Source organism: Anoplophora glabripennis, unplaced genomic scaffold (assembly GCF_000390285.2).
Source record: "Anoplophora glabripennis isolate ALB-LARVAE unplaced genomic scaffold, Agla_2.0 scaffold241, whole genome shotgun sequence".
In the NCBI taxonomy this organism is placed as follows: Eukaryota; Metazoa; Arthropoda; class Insecta; order Coleoptera; family Cerambycidae; genus Anoplophora; species Anoplophora glabripennis.
Genome location: NW_019416432.1, coordinates 514,649 through 535,609, shown reverse-complemented (window position 1 = coordinate 535,609; position 20,961 = coordinate 514,649). Strand labels below are relative to the sequence as shown.

At 32.4% G+C, this 20,961-nt stretch overlaps 1 protein-coding gene across 1 annotated transcript; it reads right to left on the bottom strand.

Moving 5' to 3' along the window:
• Nucleotides 1-230: 230 nt before the first annotated feature.
• LOC108906642 lies at nt 231-20,048 on the bottom strand. The gene is made up of 5 exons (XM_018709957.1): nt 19,627-20,048; nt 13,783-13,886; nt 8,513-8,782; nt 4,603-4,849; nt 231-551 (listed from the first exon to the last, which is right to left on the bottom strand). The coding sequence occupies exons 1-5, from the start codon at nt 19,992-19,994 to the stop codon at nt 374-376; spliced, it is 1,167 nt and encodes a 388-aa protein (XP_018565473.1). The 5' UTR covers nt 19,995-20,048; the 3' UTR covers nt 231-373.
• Between the last annotated feature and the right edge of the window lie 913 nt (nt 20,049-20,961).

The following is a 20,961-nucleotide window of genomic DNA, read 5'->3' as shown; positions in this document are numbered from 1 at the left end:
TTATAAAGCGCGCGTACGTCTTTTAGTGCTTGTGTATTTATACATTTACACTTTCCGAACATATTGTCGACTTCCTTTTCGCATTTTCTCTATAATATTTATTTTTGATTTGATTTGATATTTGATTTCCTAAAGCCAAGAACAAAACGTTATAGCGTTTTAGTTTACAATTCTAAGCGTAGCTTGCTGCCATAAAAGCAGGGACTTTTTAGTCAATAAAAAACATTCAGTGTTTTTAAACATTAGTATTTATTAAAATAGACATCTTAGTAAAAACAAGTATAAAAAGAGAAAAACTAAAGTAAAAATGGGCAGTATGGTTATGAAGATGAAGATCAAGATTTTTTGTCATTCTTTGATAGTGTGGGTTGATTTACCATCCAAATCCACTGCCATATCCAGATCCAGTTTGACCAGCCCATTTGGCGTGTTTGGCTTGCTCTTCAGCATGGGCAGCAAAGTGTCTAGCTTTGGCAATCTTGACTTCAGGGGTCTCTTCTGGAACGCCGTCTGGTGTTATATTGGCGTGGGGGAAGGATGACCCATAATAACTGAAACGTAAAAAGTTGTGTTAATTCTATACTTGTCTCTGTGATAAACGTTTCTTATAATCATATCCATATGCACTATATTAAGGGTAAATTGTTTAAGCACGAATTTTGTACAGAATTTTATGTCAATAATAATTTAGGCTTGACCATATCCCCATCACAGTTTAAGTAATGTATAGTAGACATAATGAAGTTAAATTCATGAATACATTAACTCTGCACAACGTTATAACATAAATATGTCACAGTTATCATATCATGAAATATCAAGTGTCATATATTGGCTGAAGTTTTAGACCATAATATGTTACCATTTAAAGCAGAATATTTGATAACAATCTGCGATTGAGGTATGTAACCCAAAAACAGCGTATTGATGATTCGTGTTGAAACTTTGGACTATTATTAATGTTTAAGAGACATTCGTTTTATTTTTGCATTCCCAACTTAAAAAATTCCTTTTGGTATCATTTCCGGTTATGTTTTTGACATTCATGAACTATTCCTAAAGCAAAACGACGGAAAAATATGTGAAATCTATTTTTCTTTCATCTGAAACAATCATTTGTGCAAATACTGTACTGTCGTACTTAACTTGAATGAAAAATTGCTAGAAAGTCATCTTTTTCGTAAACGTGTCAAGACATCATTATAACAGCTTTAATATCATAATAGCATGTCCAACAACAGTTTTAATTTGAATTCATGGAACTGGTTAACCCTTCACAGTTCCCTTTGTATTTAATTAAAGAAGGCGAGTATTATTTACTGTACCATTGAAATTGTTTTAAGAGAAACAAAATGAACTCGTCAATCAGGTATATTCAGTCTGTAATAGTATATAACTGACAATTATCACGGCTTTGTTTTTAGCTTAATTTAATAATTTCTACAAGATTAATTGCTAAAAATGCAAGTTTAAATAATTTTACAGAACTTTTATAAATGATTACAAGCCTGGTGACCAGTGATGATTATCTACAATTCATATATTTGTAATGCGTGAGTATTACAGTAGCGGGGTATACAAGTATTAAAGTAGTACTCGAGTATTTATTTGATTAAAAAAAAGAATTTTAGATCAGTATTCAGTGGAACACGTACTATTACCCCTAAAAAACTGACCCCCATTTAAAGTTACACTCTGTATAACGTTGAGTCAATTTTGTTCTGCTTTGACGTTTGAAGCAATTGTTTAACTAAAATTGCAATTGTTTCCGTGGACACCGCTATCAAAATTAATGCAACTTTGGTCTAGACCTCTTTCTCAGGACGAATGAAATCGGAGCTGTGGAACAATGAACTTGAACACCCTGTATTTGTGTCTAAAATCTCGCATCGAGAATTCCGAATACAATAAACGTCAGGTCGGTATAAAAGCGTCCGTGTTAGTCGCCGGACGACATTTATCTCCCGTGACAGAAGACGTCGCCGTTTGGGGGGAGGGGGGTACGAATAAAATTTATATAGTAAATCTCGGCTACGGGACTGGTATTATTAACGAAGGCCGAAACTTGTTGTTGGATAGGATCGGGCCGTGTGGGTTCAGACAGGAATTATTATTTCCATACGAAATAAATCACGGCCATTGTCACAGCCTCCGACTAAGGGAATTGTTTGCGATCATTTATCCCGAGCGACGATCAATTGTTTGGCCGGGGTCGGCGCGATTCTCCATATTTGGGTCGAGTTAATTTCAATCGGATGTAGGATACGGGTTTTTATAACACTTGCTAAAAAGCGAAGGGTGTAATCAACCGATTGCTTTCTGCAACCAGAGAAACGGAAAATTCAGGGGAGACTTTGATAATAGTGAAATTGCATGGCAAATCGTTCAAATCAATTATGAATGAAAGAAATTGAGTTACATTGTCTGAATTTTTTATATTTGGTTTTTGGTCGCAGTGGACATAACATTTGTCATTACATTGTCTACCTACAACCAATATTTTTGTTCAAAAACGTGTACCAAATTCGGATGGTATTAATAGTTCAACAGTTTTAGAAGATATTAAATAAACACTATTGTTAATGTGATCTTATAGCTTCAACTATTATAGTCTGCTTTGAAATAGAGTTGGAAAAACTGTTAAGTACAAGAAAGCCGATATATTTAGAAGATGTGCAAGGAAAGGCCAAAGTTTAACGAAAAATCGTATTTTTCCTGTATATTATGACATCCTCAGGACAACTAATGGTCCAATTAACTAAGCCTTTAAATCGAAATTTTGCCAACTTGGCTGAATTTTTGATGAGTTAGTTTAAGGTATATTATAACAATAAGTGAGAGTAATTTTTTGTTCAACCCCCGGCCAAGGGTGGAAAAAGATAAAACAAAGGGCTTTTTCAAGATAACTCAAAAAGGGTAAGAGCTAGAAAAAAAAGTTTTTCATGAAAGTTGTAAAGCAGACAATTCTACATAAAAATGGTCTCTTAGCTTTTTCTTGTACTATTAAAATTAACAGAGTTAGGGAGGCTAGAAGTTAAGGGAAGATTTCAGAAATTTAATTTTGTTAAATCATTAAAATTAACGATTAAAAATTTGATTTTTTGTTATAACTTTCTTATTAAAAATTAAAAAATATATCTATTTCTCTGAAAAGAAAAGTTACATATTTTAGAGCAGATTGAAAAAAAAAATTACAAAATTCAATCATTTTTCTGTTTGTTATGATTTTTTTTAAATTTCTGAAATCTTCCCTTAACTTCTAGCCTCCCTAACTCTGTTAATTGTAATAGTACAAGAAAAAGTTAAGAGGCCATTTTTATGTAGAATTGTCTGCTTTACAACTTTCATGAAAAACTTTTTTTTCTAGCTCTTACCCTTTTTGAGTTATCTTGAAAAAGCCCTTTGTTTTATCTTTTTCCACCCTTGGCCGGGGGTTGAACAAAAAATTACTCTCACTTATTGTTATAATATACCTTAAACTAACTCATATCAAAAATTCAGCCAAGTTGACAAAATTTCGATTTAAAGGCTTAGTTAATTGGACTATAAACAGCTGATGTTTTCAACCGGTTTGCAGAATTATTACTTTGATATCTATATAAAATATTCTTTTATTCTTAGTATTACGTACAAATAGCTGAAATTTCTGAAAAGGCGCCAAAAAATGAAAACGTTTACTCCGTAATATACAGGGTGTCCATAAATGTATAAGCCATATTCCAAGGGTAACTTTCTTGGATGAAAATAAACCGATTTGGATCAAGTTACCTTAGTACAAATTTATTCCTTAAAAGTTAAAAATTTTGGTTGAAAACTCATCACTTTCTAAGGTAACTTGATCTAGTTTGTTTTTTTTTATCCAAAGACATCGACAAGAGTAGTACCGTTTTATTGTTAAATTAAATTGTACGTAGTAATAACAAAACACGTACCCTAAAAAAGTTGCGCCTAGGTAAGTCAGCGACTCTAGTAAATGGTAAACAATTAACGATACCATTGCATTTAGCACCCTCACAAAATTAACCGTAATTAACTGTTTTTCGGAAAATTATCTCTGTATCTCGAAAACAAAATATGATAGATATTTTTTATGTTCTCTCAATCCCTGAATACTGTATTCCAAAATACTCCATATCATTACAAAATAGATTACAGTTTACTTGACCATTTTTTTGTTAATATGACACATACTTAGAAGTTTGGCAGTCGAATAATAATTGCAGCGATGCATCTTGAAATAATTTTTGCTTATTCCAAAAAATGAAACGCAAATTGTATATTTTTTATTAGAATGTTGATTTAATTGTCGCTTAATCTGAGTATAGAAGGACTTTTGAAATTGAGGCGTTTCTTTGGCAATTTTTTTATTTATTAGAATACAATTCATTTCAGTGAAAACATACTGACAATTTAGAAATAACCACGTTGATTAAATTAGTTGGAGATTATTCTTTTCAGCGATATAGAAAATGGGTTCATGAGTTACCTACTTTTTAATTTCACCTGAATCTAGATATATCAGAAACTCTATTTGCCTTTGTTGTTATCTGTGGTTCACTTTCAGAATAGATTTTTCTTGAACTTTATCAAAATCATAATTACCTGCCAGCCTGTACTTGACTGTAGAGTCCAAGCTTGGCTTGAGAGTGAGCAAGGAAATGTTGCTGTTTGGCAATTTGGACTTCTGGGGTCTCTACGGGTACGCCATCTTTATCAATTTGGGGGTAGTGTTGGGGTCCAGTCCACCCCCCGTAGAAGTCGTGGTTGACGGAATATTGCACTTTGTTCACTTCTGGTGTTTCGTAGTTGGTCCAGATAGAGGAACTGTCGCCGTAGTTGCCAGCAGATGCTGAAAGAACGTTATAATTCTCAATTTATTGATTAACGCATTCTCAATAAAGTTGTACTAACGTCGCCGGTCTACGAAACGAATTTTAATTTCAATTTAACTAAATCCAGTTTGTGCGTGAAGGTATCAGATATTTAATTGGCTGTTACCAAGGGATTTACTTAAATACAATTTAGATTTTCTTTGATGAATCGAGACTATATAGCCTTAGAAGAAACTTTGCTATATTTTAGAATCTTAACTTGCGCTTATACGAGTACATCAATATTGAAAAAATGTTTAAAGAAACAACGCTTTAATGAAGTAAAAAACATCGTTAAATGAAATAGAACGTCTCGAATCAAAGGTTTATATTTCCATGGCTTTTCTATAGTCATTATCTAATTTTGAGCTGTAATATGTTTTTTCCTGTACTTTCCAATAAGGTACTTAAAGAGAAATGTAGTATCCGGAGGGGAACTAACTTTCAAACCGAGCTATTTATCTTTAGCTTGAATGTGCCATATGTCCCATAAAGTAAGTAGCTAAAATAAAGTAGTTAAAGCAATACAACTCGCACCCAGTCACGCGAATCTTAAAATTTACCCTAAAGAGGTCAAAGCACGAACTTTGTTCTATTCGAGTGTGTGGCCGAAAATTTACGGTTTGTTCACGTTTATTAGCTGGGTGAAATCAGTTGTGGGGTGTAGTTTTTGCTGTGGCATCTTAAAGTCTTTATAGCTTTGTGGATTGCTTCAAATAATCATTTGGTATATGCGTTTATACCTTTTTACAGTCAACATACCAATGCTTTCGATATGCTTTTTATACAATTGATATTTGAAAAAGTTTTCTGTAATATTAGGGTTTCATTGACGTAAAGAAACTGGTTTTAAAAGTAAATATATTGAGATGAAATAAAAATATTGATAGAAGTTTAGAAATTTAAATTAAAATTTTACTTGACTAAGACAATATGAAGAGAGAAGTGAAATAATTATTGTAAAACTTAAAAAAAATAAGTAAAAGGAAAAATTGTTAGTATTAAATAGGGTATGTTGAAATGCTATCGGAGAGTCGTATTACTAGAGCAGAATATAAATTTCAAAAATTTAAGTATAGTAAACATTATCATTTTAGTCAAATAGCGTACATGACAAGATATTATCGGAAAAACATAATCAAAATTAATTAGTAACAACAAGGGACATATAACAAACGAAAGCTAAAATATGATAGTTTATTTAATAGTAGTATTATGAGTAAGTAAAATAAGTATAAAGAAATATTAATGTCCAAAGTATTATAATGTCAGTGAAATGTCAAAAATAAAGTTAGATTCACAAGTCAGAAAATAGTACATATGAAATTAAAATAAAAATATAGAATAAGGAATATTTTGAAATATAAGTTAAAATTTTTTGTAAATAAACTGGAATGTGATTGTAAAATTGTAAATTATAAAAGTGAAGTGAAGTGAAATGGAAAAAGAAAACAGAATTTTAAAGAACAGGCATATAGGTGAAAAGACCTTAACAAGGGAGAAAAAAATCAAGAGAGAGGATAAATAAAAAAGAAGAATTATTGATTAGTTACGAAAGATTTGTCAGATAGAAGTAATTGAAAAGAAATAAAGTGGGAAAAACCCATCTAAATAGTAATAATTACAGTGTAATATAGTAAGACAATCAAAGGTAGTATTCCAGTACAAAGAAAAATTAAAGTTGGGCCAAAAGGATTCAAAAGTTCAGTCTTTTCAAAGGACTCCAATACGATATCCAGGACAGGCCAGGACGATATTCCGGATATTCAATAGTAAGCAGCAGTTCCAGAGATCTTACAAACTCAAGAAAAACGACAATTCCAGGACGATATTCCTGACACACCAAAGTAAGCAGGTTCCAGCTATACAGTCAAGTTAGGAAAACGAGGATTCCAGGACGATATCCAGGTCTAGTATAAGAGGGCAAGCAGTTCGAAAATAAAAATCGACAAGACATACGTAGACGTAACTTTGTGCACAAAGAATTACGAAATCTTATAAGATAAAGCTAGCTAGCAAAAGAGAATAATAAACATAATCTCAAAAGTCAAAAAAAATCTATAGGTGTAATAATAAAATTTAAAGTAGTCTTACCTGAAAATAAGATTGAAATTAATATAAATTCTTCATACCTAATAAATAGTAGATAACTTTAACTTCACTATACTAATAATAATAAAAAGTGTCCATATTAAAATTTAGATAAATATTTAAGTATAAAAGTAGGCAAAGTAACACAGGAAAGAAATTTTAAAATCAGTTTAATCGCCTTAAGTATAGGCAACCAACCGTACACAATAACGAGTCATTTTGAATACCACTTTATGAAAAGTTCCCAAGGTGTTACAAAATAGCTTTCATAATAAGATAATTTCAAATATTCCGAAATTGTGCCTGAACATTTCACGATTATAATTTATTGTTGAACAAAAATAAATAAATAAATAAATTAATTAAATTTTGAATAATATCTTTTTTTTTAGTGTGGTGTATTGTTTGGGTTTCTACAAAGTTTTAATTTCACTAGAACTCACTACTGGGAAGAGTTTAAAGCTAGCTAGGGTTTAATTGACAATAATTGACAAAACATACCAACACAGCAGCATACACATATACACAGCAAAATCATATTATATTAATTATATAAACAAACCACACACACACATACTACTCATAACAATATATTTGTTTTATGTGCTTCTATAGTTAAAAGCGAATTCAGAAAGAAATAATGATAAGGTATAGTCTTTCCGATCTCAATTGAAGAACCAAGAGGTTGGCAGTATGTACCAGGTTCGGTCGCTGACGCGGCAACTCGGCATTGAAATATTTGAAAAACTTGTTCCCATATTTATTTAGCCATATCCATATACAGGTCTGGTCGAACTAAACGTGAAAGTGGTAGAAATATATACGCTCAGTTGAAGAGTGCGGGCGGGGGCAAAAAGCGTATAACACAGCTGCACTGGGCGACTGGGCAATAAATCTCAGTTGTTGACAAGTGGTTGACAAATTGCCCAGCAGTGCAGTGCAGCAATGTGGAATTTGGTGTGATTCAGGTAATTTTAATTTATTATAGACACCTACTATTAATCATTCATATTACAATTGCGAAAGGGAGAAATAAGAGGGATATTTTGTTTACTAATATTATTACAACATAAAATTTTGGAGACCTTTTGAAATGGAACAAAACGAAATTTACCATCAATATAAAAGAGTATAAATAACTAAAATATGTTGTGGGCCAAATGAGCATATAATTGAAATTTTCTACACATTATGTATACAAATTATTATAATTTTTTATCTTTAGCAGAAATCTTTTTTAGGGACATCTATGAAACTCATATTTTATTGCTAGGCGTTTTTATACATGTTCAACTGACTTCGGAAAGACTATAACAATTGTGAAGTTTTGAAAACGAAAACGGACGTTTTCCGGAACATAAAATGATACATTTTTTTGCACTTTTTTTAAACTACTTTTCTCGGTGTGGAATTGTTGGTAAGTAAAAAATGCTCAGTTCCACATAAACTATCCTAAATCAATCCTTTTGACACAAGGGTTTATTTAAGCCATTCAATTTTTTCCTAAATCAGAAAACTTTCTGATGAAAAAGTTCATTCCCTCATCTTACCCTGACTCCACTCGGAGTGTCCGGCCTTGGCGTTGGCGTGGGCGATGAGGTGCTGTGCCTTGGCGACCTGGACCTCGGGCGTTTCCTGGGGCACTCCGTCCTTAGTGATGACGGGTACGTGCTGAAGTTGGGCGCCCCAAACGGCGCTACGCCTGTACCTGTGATGTTCTGTGGAGGCGGCGCGGACGGCGGCTCTCTGCAGGGCGGTGAAGTGTGCCGCCTTGGCCTGTTGGACGTCGGCGGTGTCAACAGGTCCCGCTTGGTAAGGACCTGGGGCGAACAAGAGGTTTCATGTTCAGTATGCGGAACGAGGGCAAGCGTCGGAGGGTGCTTCGCGCTTGCTGACGAGCTGGGAGGGTTTGGGAGTCGGTTTTAATGGTTTAGCGGGTAAATGGCTGAATAATACAGGGGGTATGGTCCTTGAGTAAATTTCAGTAATGAAATAAATAAATAAACTTAAGTCCTGAGCGGCCTTGTTTTCAAATTACACAATTTTGAATTATAGGAAATAAAAATATTTTTGTCAATACAACAAGTTGACTAATTTTAAACTCAGGGTATATCTTCATAGATCCGAAAATTTCTGTATTTCTTAAATTTTCATGAAATTATCTTTATTTACGAGTCATGATTTTTTTTCAATATAATTCTAGAAATAAATGGTCAGTATTTTTCTTTATTTGTAATAAATAAGGATTACCTATGTACACGGTGTTAAAGTTGTTACTTTGAAAAGGGTTTTCCATAATTATCCATAAATCGGCTGCAGATAAAGATGCCAAAATTCGGATATGAATAAATATCAACAGTCTTAAAATCGCGCAAACTCTTTTATTCTCAAAGACAGTGACATGGTTGCGGAATTAAAAATTCGACGACTTAGCAAAGCTCAAAGAATAATCTAAACCTATTCTACTTGAATTTCGAAGTACATTTTTCGAAAAAAATTAGAGTAAAGCTTTATGCTCACAGAAAACGGCAAAAGTAACTTTCAAAATATGAACATAAAAAGTTTTACTGTAACTCTGTAAACAAATAAAAGAAATTATATTCACTCTGTTATGGTAATCAGTTAATTATCGATTAATTAGCAATAGCAGTCTTCTAAATTCTTAAAAATGATATGTTTTGTTATTCCAACAGTCATTTGTAAGCAAAGAAATTCACCTTAATTTATCTCAAAAATATATGTCCCATACCTAAACCGTTAAGATGTTGAGAAAATTTTGATTTTTAACATGTTTTTCTTCAATTATACTCCTCATACTACCCGCATCCACGCCACTGCTATGGAAAATATAGTTTGTGCATTCTTCTTAATGCACTGTTAATGTTTATTCGTGTGCAAATTTTGACATCATTATCTTTGGCCGATTTAAAAATATTAAGAAAATTCCTCTTCTAAGTAACAAATTTACCACCCTGTGTATTGAAAACGCGATAATAATTGAGAAAAATGTTACATGAACTACCCCCACTATTTTCTCAAGAGGAACTCCTCAGTTTTTTTAATTATAAACGGGCAAGTTTTAGTTTTGGAAAAGTTGGAGTTATTTTAAATAAAATTAAAAATAATTCTTAAATTTTTCTGATTCAAAACATGAAAGTCGTGATGCAAATTTTAATACGAGTATTACCCATTTATTTTGATAGAATTTTAATTTGCCCTCCAAATAAAGTTGATAAAAAAAAAAAATACAGTTTTTAATTCTCTTCAACTGCTTAAAGTTGTAGTGCAGTTATTTTTAGCTTGGGCCCCTTGCATATATTTTCAGATTACACATTTTTCAGTACTACAAGTTGAGTTAATGTTTTTTCCAACAAAAATATTTTTTTTAATGTGTTTTCAATTTTGACTTGTACATAATGCCATTTTCTCTTAATAGTCGAGGCGGTAGAGCAGTAAAAGTAGGCTTTTGCCTTTGTGTTTGAAGTCATCTATTTTGTTGTACAGAAAAATCCCAAATATTATGGTAGAATAAGAATCCGAGTTTGCCTATTCCAAAATACCATTGCTAAATTTAGGGGAACAAACAAACAAAACGAACCAAAAATGATCCGTTTTTCGACCTGTAACATTGAAAGTAAGCCCTAAATAAAAAAGTCATTTTTATTTTTTGTTTATTTGATGATTTTATATAAAGTTACAATAACTGCGAATAAAAAAAGTTGAATTTTGCATTAATAATGGGCAAAAAATAGTAGAAAATCATATGTATATTTCGAGCAATTTTTAAAATAAGTAAATATTTATAAATATTGATGAAACTTTGTGAACAAATAGTAAAACATATGTCAATTCTACTCTTAAAATTTGCAACGATGAATCACGTGGTTTTCGATTGACAGGATTTTTAATTAAGAAATTTTCAAAAAGTTTATCGCGTACCGTGGGTTTAAATTAAGGTTTAGAAAGGGCACACATTTTTTTTAGAGATACTCATAATAAACAATGATCAATACTAAAAATACCTATTTTTACACTTTTATAACCATATTTTTGGCCATGAAATTTTCTATGCAATCGACAAAATCTTGCACACATAAAAACTACGTCGTAACCCCTTCCTTTTTAGTCAAATACGGTAACATTCTACTATGTAGATTCTGAGATATATAGAAGAAAATTTTGTTATATTTCAATGAATTAACATAATTTGAATTTTTTTGTGACTCGTCGTAAATTAGCAACATATCAACTTTTTCTGAATGAGAGAACAAACGTTATACGTTTACCGATTGTATTGAATAATGACAAGTATTTTGTGACATTTAAGCACTTTAAACAATGAACATTCAAATATTTTGCAACGACTACTTGATTTTTTCACCGCTAATGTGATTTTTAGGTGGTATTTATTTTGAGACTGTAGGACCATGTTGCTTATAACTTTTAAATGGGAAGCACTACAGGAAAATTTCACTAATGAATGTTTGTTATAGTAGTAGTATATAGTAGTAGTATAGTAGTACAAAACAGAGCTTTTTAACACCTCATCCCATTTAACACCACGTGTCCCAAATTTTATTTAATTTTTTTGTATCCTCACAGTAGGCCCATACTATCAAGTTTGAGACACCCTGTAGATATCCTTTATCGAAAATTTTGTAAAAATACTCAATAATTGTGATTAAACAATTTCCGGGATGTGATTATGTTTATGGTACCGTGTGTGATGTTCTGTATATTCCACAGGCGTGTGAAGTTTATGAAATGTAATGATAAAGATAAGAGGAAAAAGTATGCTTTTTTCCTTACTCTGAATTGTCAACTTGTAAATTGTCTTGTACCCTGGAGAAAACTTATATAACTGGTACAGTCAAGAGATACTGTTTCTAACTTGTTGTCAAAAGACGATGAATTCATTGAAAGAAATTAAATTCATTGAAAATTATTCGTAAAAACATCCCCCTTTAAAATTGATTATTCCATCATCTGTTAAAGTCTTTCGTGCAAAATTTTGTATATGTTTTGTGATTATAAATACATAATATTTACCAGCGAAGATATTAGACCATTTTGTGTTTTTATTCATATTCAATATCATGTCATTTTTGCCATGCAAAACTCAAACTGTATGCCATAGCGAACACTTCAGATATTCGCTTCACTGTTAAATATTTAACAGATAACGTTTGCACATTTGGCGGCTGACGTATCAACTAATTAAGTAATTGGATGAATAATTTCACAAGATGGCTTTAAAGTAATTTGTGCTCTGTTATGGTTGTATACAGTAAGCCATACATATGCAGCTGCAGACTGACGCGAGATTACATGCATAATTACTCGTTGTGTGGAATCAGTTGCTGCCTTCCGAGGAAACAGTAAATTTCGCGGATTATTTATAATAATAAGCGGCTCTAGACTAGCTAATTTTGGAAACCAAGAAGAATATTTTGAATCGTACATATATATTAAATATTAAATGATTTTATGCACTTGATCAGTATATAGATAATAGGTGCCAAGTATAATACATAAATGCACAGAAGTGTTCATTTGTGACCAGATATTTTCAACGATAGGTCGCAATTTATCAGTAAACAAAATATGCAATTATGTTGAATATAATTTAACTATACTGTACCTGATCTGACCTGGCCTGACCTAATTTAATCAGGTCAGTCGTTTTTCAAAATACTCGTAACTGAAAGTCTGTTACTTTTATGGTGCACTTTAACATTTAAAGTACATTGCAATATGTACTGGAAGTTTTAATTTTGCAAAAAGTAATTTCATCCCCATAGAAGTAAACATATTAAATTTAAAATAGTATCTGTACACTGGGAGGACGCTATACAGTCATAAAAAATTACCTGGAAGCTACGTTTTCATAGCTTCCTTAATAAAAAATCCGTTCTTTTTTTGTTTTCTATAAGTTGCATGTTTTGACCCTGTAGCTTGAACGAGTAGGTAATTCTTAATTATTTTAATTTTTTTTATTTTAAAACTTATTTGTTCCTGCAAATGAACATCACATCCTTCTTCGATACGTTTTCTTGAACGTAACTGTAATATCATGTAAAATTTTTCTAAAAAACCGCTTCCTTGTTTAAAATTACTCAAAATCTCCATTCTTCTAAGCTCCATGATCAAAACATACATTTTCCAGGAGACAAAAAAATCGAATTCGTTTTATTGAGGTGGCTATACAAAAGTGGGTGGGTTCTGTGGAATATATTTATTCGTGATTCCGTATCGTCATCAACTACCAAATAGCCAAAAATGTGTATCAATTTTGGTAATTAATTTCAACTAGCTTTGAAAGGTCATCTTTACTGATATATTTTCTCCGAGAAGAAATAATCGTTTATTTCAGTTAGTTTTAATCAATCAAGCATTTATCTGATCTACTTAATCCAATGTCAGAAAAAGTTAATTTAAATATATTTATTATTACCCCATTAAACCAGTGTCGGTGAGAAGTAAATACTGACATCTAGCAGAGACGCTTTCAAGTAAACCGTTGAATTGTAACCAAACTGTTTCTCTTAGAGATTTGTATAGTCTCTAGTGTGTTTTACATATTATTATACCGCGTTAGTTGATTAATTCACATTTTCCCGCAACGTCAGCCTAGTGGAATCGTTTCCGTTCGCTCAGTTTGCTTTACAGCCGGTAAGTCTGGGAAAACTGGGTGTTAATTGTGGCGAAAGTAAAGCCTCCGGCCTCAAAGTAATGCCGATGCTTTGGTGCGTTTATGCTTGAAGATTAAGTTAATCCACTTACGTTGCTCTGACGTAATAAATGAAGGAGGCTTGTTTACCTGAATTGGATAAATGTCCACCGGATTGATAAATGTAGCTGCTGCCGCTGCTGCTGCCGCCGTGCGCCTGGCTGTACTGATTGGTTGCGGTGGGGTAGTAGGTCCTGAAAATGAAATGATTTTCTGAGAAACGCTTCATTTATTGTTGCGTTAATGAGTTGTAGCGATCCGTGAAACTACAAATATTTGGTCTATCTAAAATCTTCGCATACGCTTTTCTGAATGCGTCAGTTGTATTTCAGTAAATGTAATTTGAATTTCTGATTGATGACGTGTATGTAATATAATATAGGTGAGAGAGAGAACCGAAAACAGAGAAACATAATTAATATCTATAACAATAGAAATATCTTTAGAAGAAAAAAAAAACAGAATATGAGTGACAAATACATTAACAAACAAACACATTTTTACACTATACAAAAGTAAAGATGAAAAACGTGAAACTACTGAAAGCAATTTGTTAACAAATGCTTCTAACAAATCTGTTTTAAGTAGTCAAGACAAAATTTTTTTTGAATCTTCTACTACACACCATAATCATAATCAGCATAAGCATAAGCTGATTTCAAAATGCAAACACTATAAATTATAAAAAGTAAGGGGCTTAACATTGAACTTTGGGCAACACCAGAAACGATTTCTAAGTTTAGAACAAAGAAGGTTAGGATTAATTATGACGAAGGTTTTAAGAAAACCAATAAACCAATAGGCAATTAGAATACTACTCCCTTTTCAAGTCACATTGCGAATGAGGCAAGAGATTGTCAGAAAATAATCATAAACTTGATTAATATTCTCATACAAATTTTGGAACGAGTTGGTAATATACTGGTGAAGATCAGAAAAGGTATTATGATTAGGTATAGACAAACTAACTGTCTCACTCCACATAATGAAAGTATTGTTGCCCAATGTAGCAATTAATTATATGAGTAACATAAGGATCTACAAAATGATTGCAATACTGTAACATAGTCAGCAACAAACATATCGGTTTTACTTCTATAAAGAATGGTACACTGCCGGCCCTTTGAAAGTGGACGATTTATTTTTCTAATGTGATGTGGTCTACTTTTCTTATTATGACGTTATGAAGTTTTTATATGTCAGTGTCATTAGTAATTTGCTTGGTAATTCAAGATGCCGCGTTTAACGGAACCAGAGAAAGTGGGAGCTATAACTTTACTTCAGAATGGTCGGTCATTGCAGATGATCTGCATGTATGCAAGAACAGCATATTTATACTCAAAGAAAAATAGAATGCTCACTAGAACTGGTATGATAGACACACATTAAATTTGATATAATGACAGCCGATTTGAACCTCACATTTTCAAGTCAGCTTCACAAAGGCCAATTATAGACAATATGCTTATAGGAGTCGTCCACTTTCAAAGGGCCGGCACTGTACGATCCTTATCAACAATAGTTAAAATTTAATACAAGGGTTTCCTCTGCTAAGATGACACAAATTGATTTAATCTTCATATTATGAGACATATTCTGTAAAAATGAAATGCAAAGAAGTTATTAACTACATTAGAAAAATTAGCCAACTCAGATGGTAATGTATCATTTTTACTTGGTTGTATATTAAAGGTCAAAAGTCTTCCAAGTCCGTTGAATATTTTCTTTTCTTGTAAGACACAGTAATTACATAATTTTTTATATTGTAAAAGAATTATACAGAGTGCACATGATTAATGATTCTCAAAATTAACTTTAAATTTGGAGTCAATCAAGGAGCTCGAGGTTTAGTCATCCTTATTTGTATTACTGGAGTATGGATGTCAAGAACAGTTGTTATAAAATTTTACAAAAATGATATATTTTCATCAGTATTATTTTCATGATCAGCTCAAACCAATGGAGGCAAAAATTTCACTCAAATTCACTAAATTTTACTCAATATCAATTTATGTTCACACCCGACTGAGTGAAATTTTCACTATTGGTATAAGTATAACTAAAATTTTATGAGTGTAACTATTTCAACAGACTATCTAACTATCACTTGAGTGACTTTTAACTCTATTCTGAGTATGTAGAACCAATTGTTGACTTTTTCTCTAATTTAACTATTATTGATTAATTTTTTACTCAGACTTGGTTTACATTCTCTTCAAATTTTAATTTAAATGTCATTGTATCAGAGTCATAAACTGCTAAGCTGCCACATTGGTTTCTACACAGATCTGTTTTAGGGATAATATTTTAGGTCTCGATTAAAAGAATTGGTTAACTGATCGGACGAGTAGATTGCCATAACCTATATTGTACGTTACAGTTAAGTTGTCTAATACCTTAAACCACCCGATTAATGAAACCCAGTTTTTTTTCACCGTTTGAAACGTCGAATTCAGCTCCTCTTGCGGCTCGTTCAACCGTCAAACCAGAATATACAATAAAGAATTTTTAGTTAGACGAATAGGTATATCGTTTCTCAAATTTTCCGCCTCTAACCCGTAATAAAAGGGCTCGCGGTCTCGTCGACGGGGCGAAGGAAATAAAGCTTATTCAGGCATTTTTTATGAAGAAAGTCGCCGTAATGGCATATATAAGCTTTATTCCTCCTTCTCATTGCCCATTCCTTTCGAGTTTTTATCTCAACATATGGACTTAATGGGGCATTAAAAAATGTTATAACTTTATTATATCGTGAAATACATCTGCTGGGGAGGGTTTTTTCCAAATGGGGTTAAGCGCGGGGGACTAGTTCCGAAAGTTATATTTCTGCCGAGGAAATAATTATTCTTGTGGATTCAATTATTTTTAAATGTCGGCCGACACGCTTTTAGCTTTTAAGGATATAATGGAGCAATAAGGGTAGTACGATTACTCCTGCAACGTTTTGAAAGACCGACGTGTGTGGTTAATTTATATCTAAAATAAGTTAGGGAAAAAAACCTGCCATATGCTGGAGTAAGTAAAATCGGTAACCTGCCTGAATCACATAAAAAAAGAAGTTACAACAGCTAAATTGAAAGAAAAATCTGAATCCATAATGAAATTGTTTGCAAAAAGTTACTGTGATAAAGCTTATACGCATTTAAAAAATTTGTAAGATTAAAAACAATGTGTATTTTTTCTTCACAATATAATATTAACTTGGTCAAAAACGTTCTCCGTTTTTCTGGACCATATAGTTTCCAAGATCCCAGTACATGTTCTTATATTTTTATAAACGACATAGTTTCTTGTTAGGCAAAACTAAAACTTATTTTACTAATTAAATCACTGTGACTTTGACTATCGAAATGGTTTACTTATGAAATATTATTTCTTTTCAATGTGGCAAAAATACCCAATTAAATAAAAAAGTAACGACAATTCTCAAAATATTCAATTATATAAATATGGTGGTTCGATATAGGAATAGAAAAGAAGGATAAGTAGTTAGAATTAAAGAGCTGAATAGCGAACAATTGAGAATGTAAATTTTACCTAAAATAAAGAAAATTGTTGGCATAAATTATTTTTGTTTATAACATTATGATTTTTTTTCTATACATTTTTAGAAACTTTTTACATGCTGAAATTTAACCACCTCATAACTTAAATTTAAACCCGTTTAAAAACAGGATAGAACTATTCAAAATTGTTCTTGTATTACAATTTTTTTTTCTCTATTTGGGAGTTTTACTTTATATGAGAAAAATATTTTTTTTTTAAATAAACGCCTGAAAAGGTCAGTCGTGTTATTTTATAAAACTGTTTTTTGAAGTTTGTTTTTTTTTAATTTTGGGCGGATTTTACTGAACTTTAATTTACTCTACTGTACATAATGTTTATTGCAATCAAAAGGTATACCGTAAATGCAGTTCTTTGAATTTTGAATGTAACGATTTAGACGTGTTTTTTAATGTTAAATTATCTGTTCTCCATAATGTTTTCGATAATACAGGAATTATATGGAATTTTAGGTGAATAAGTATTTTTTGTTCTTCTTGCAGAAATTGTTTTATTTTCAATATCTTATCAACTCTTATCAACTTTCCCTGGGTATTTCCCTGATTGCTTGTTAGTACATTTTTTATGAATATCAATCCATTATTAAAAATTTCACCTTTGAGGAAAACAGTTTTACCCTACACTATAAAAAATTTTCACTCAAATTTCATTCAATTTTATTCAGTAATGTATCAATTTCTGTCCCCACCGGATTGAGTGAAATTTTCACTATATTAGTATGAGTGAGTTTTTTACTCAAATCCGAGTAGTCCTAGCTGAGCCCGTTAGTTGAGACTCGGCGCCACCGGCTAAGGCCTGTTCTCCTGACGATCACGCTTTTCTTTAGCATCTAACGGGTCCCTATCAACTGTGGTCGAGATTACAGAAGCAATATGTAAGTGGTGCCATCTTCACGGCACCATTCAAATTAGTCGAAATTAATATATATTTAAACTCACTCACATTTACTCTGATTTAGGTACAGGTGCACCAAATACGAGTCTACGTGAAGAATTTATTTAAGGAGTACCTATATTTGAGTGAAAGTACTCACTTTTAATTTAAATATAATCACAAATGAGTAAAATGATCAAAATGCCCAATATTGAGTGAAAATGTACTCAATATTTTCTCTCATTGGATTCACTCCGAACCTTTATTGCTTTTATACATATCGATTTTTTTACAGTGTATCATACAATTTTGCAATTACTCCTTTCCTTATATCATGTATTAGCATTAAAATTAAAATTTAGGTCTGTTGATGTGAGAAATACTTGTAAATGTAATTTTTTTTTAAATCAAATGTGTAGAAATGGTATAATATTATTCTTTTCTATTTTTAAAGTGAATTGAATTATCGATTCTTTACTATTAATATTGTCTTAATTCTTCATTGGGCAATAGGCCAATTAGCCAAAAAATAAACGATATGCTCTACAAACTTTGTTCATAGTTGTTTTCATGTGCTAATAACATACTTCCAAACGACGGTCAAATACCCAAAACGACACAAGTCTCATTTTAATTGTACTGACATCCTTCGTACATTAACACCATATCTGCTAGTTTTTGATCAGAAAACATTTAATACGCCGGCTAAGTAATGCTGCAATACACAACGCACGTGCACAATGTGCACATGGTCGGCTTACATTTATGGTTAATTTTCTTAATTAAATTTTTTCGAAAACAGAAGCATTATACCATCATTTGCTTAATAAAAGTTGCTTATTTTTGTACCCTCTATCAAGGAATCTCTTCAAGGAACGCACTTATTTCAGAAACACCCTGTATATCTCATAGGAAATTTTATTGGAAAAATTCATTATTTAACTGATTGATTGATTTTTTGCGTAAACTTAGTAATTCAGTTATATATTTTGTACCTAGTTGTTGTAGATAGTTCTGCCAAATTGTTATCAATTTTTATGTTTATATAATCAATTCTATCTATTGATAAATTAACAGAATGAACTAACCACGTCAGAACTTTACATAGAGAAGGGCGAATTTGGGAAATTCATTCAAAAAACATTTGCAAACATATGGTCATATGATTCAATGAATTATGAACCTGTAAATTTGTTAATAAAATTGTTTCGTGAACTGTGATCTTTGTTGGTTATAAACATTAAAAGAAGTAGTAAAGAAATATGATATCTCTAGCTAACAAAATTTGGACTACCAAACATAGTTAAAGAAGAAACGCCATTAGTAGATTTGAAAACGAAAACAGATTCTTTTTCGCAACTTTAATTAACTGAACTTAATCGAGTCTTTTGGGGTAATGGTTTATTTAATCAGGTTTAATTTTTTTCCTTTCGCAGTTGGCAAAAGAAAGAAAAAAATAAAAAAATTACTGTAAATATTACTGTTTATTATACTTACTGACTCTGTTGATAGTAACTTCCATCATCATACTGCTTCTGACCCGTCGTAGCCTTGGCAGCCTCGGCGGCCGCGGCGGCCTTAGCATACAGGGCGAAGTGCTCGGCCCTGGCCTGTTGCACCTCAGGTGTATCGACGGGAACGCCATTTTTGATCACCGGCACGTGCTGTGGTCCGTTTTGTACTTGAGGCTGGTACACGGGTTGAACGTAGTTGCTGCTGGCGCCTCCATGGTAGTAAGCTTGCGTGACGTATGAACTACCAGGGGCGACTGGACTACCATGAACTACCGCGCTGCCCTGGTAGGTGGGAGTTATGTACTCTGCGCTGACGACCGCGAAGGCACACACTACGAGGAACAACTTCATTTTTTGTATTTTTTTGTGTTAGTAGAGTTAGATCTCAACCTCCTAGACGGTGAAGCCTAGGACTGTTGCAACTAGAGTAATCGGATTAGCTCCGGGCGAGTTTATATACCTGCCCAAATTACTAATGAATTATTAATTGATGATTACAAGTCCCTCAAGCGTGGTAAAAACGAAATGCAACTATTTTCCGCGTTGCTTGTTGTTGCGTTAGAAGAAGACGGGCGTTGCCTCATACATATTCCATTGTTCGAGTATGTGCATTTGCTTAATAATATTTCGGTATGTACGGGGTGGGCACTCATAATATCTGTGTTCACATTGAATTGCATGACAATAAAGACGAGATAGTCCATATAGAAGATATTATAGAACCATCATCAACAATCTAAGTCAAAAACTAATCTTGAAGTAAATGAGGCTATTAATATGTTAAAAAATTCTCACTGTTTGGATGTATTTGACATAAATAGTAAAATTGTTAAAAGAACAGCTGATATATTATTACAGTCACTTACTCACTTACATCTTTAATTAATATGTATGTATACGATTTTGTACCGGCATTTTTCCTGACATTTTTAAAATTGCACGAGTGGTGCCTTTTTTTAGAAAAGGTGACTGGATTCTGGAATAATTTGGAGGGTAACTCAGTATACTAAGCAAGAGCGAGAGATCAGCTCTCTTGAGCCGTCAACCAGTCTATCAAGAGCAAAAGGTGATGACGTTGCTCAGTGGATCTCTCTGATGTAGGTCATAGAAGGCCATCGTTCTCCTAGCACGGATCCTCTCATTGACGAGACACCAGTGCACTCGCACAGTATATGGAAAACTGTCTCGTCTTCCTGCTTACTACCTCTACAGAGAGGTGTTTCGCACTTCCTCATATTGTAGAGGTGTTTCCTAAGCCAACAGTTTCCGGTCTGGATACCTGTCACCAGACGAAGGCTTACCCTGGACATAGCCAGGT

What these genes read in the sequence shown, in the direction of transcription:
- LOC108906642 (XM_018709957.1), bottom strand. Translation starts at nt 19,994, where the DNA reads ATGAAGTTGTTCCTCGTAGTGTGTGCCTTCGCGGTCGTCAGCGCAGAG. An exon ending in TGGACATTTATCCAATTCAG is followed by an intron (nt 8,783 to 13,782) that starts GTAAACAAGCCT and finishes TGTTCGCCCCAG; the next exon opens with GTCCTTACCAAGCGGGACCT. An exon ending in AGTCAAGTACAGGCTGGCAG is followed by an intron (nt 552 to 4,602) that starts GTAATTATGATT and finishes TTTACGTTTCAG; the next exon opens with TTATTATGGGTCATCCTTCC.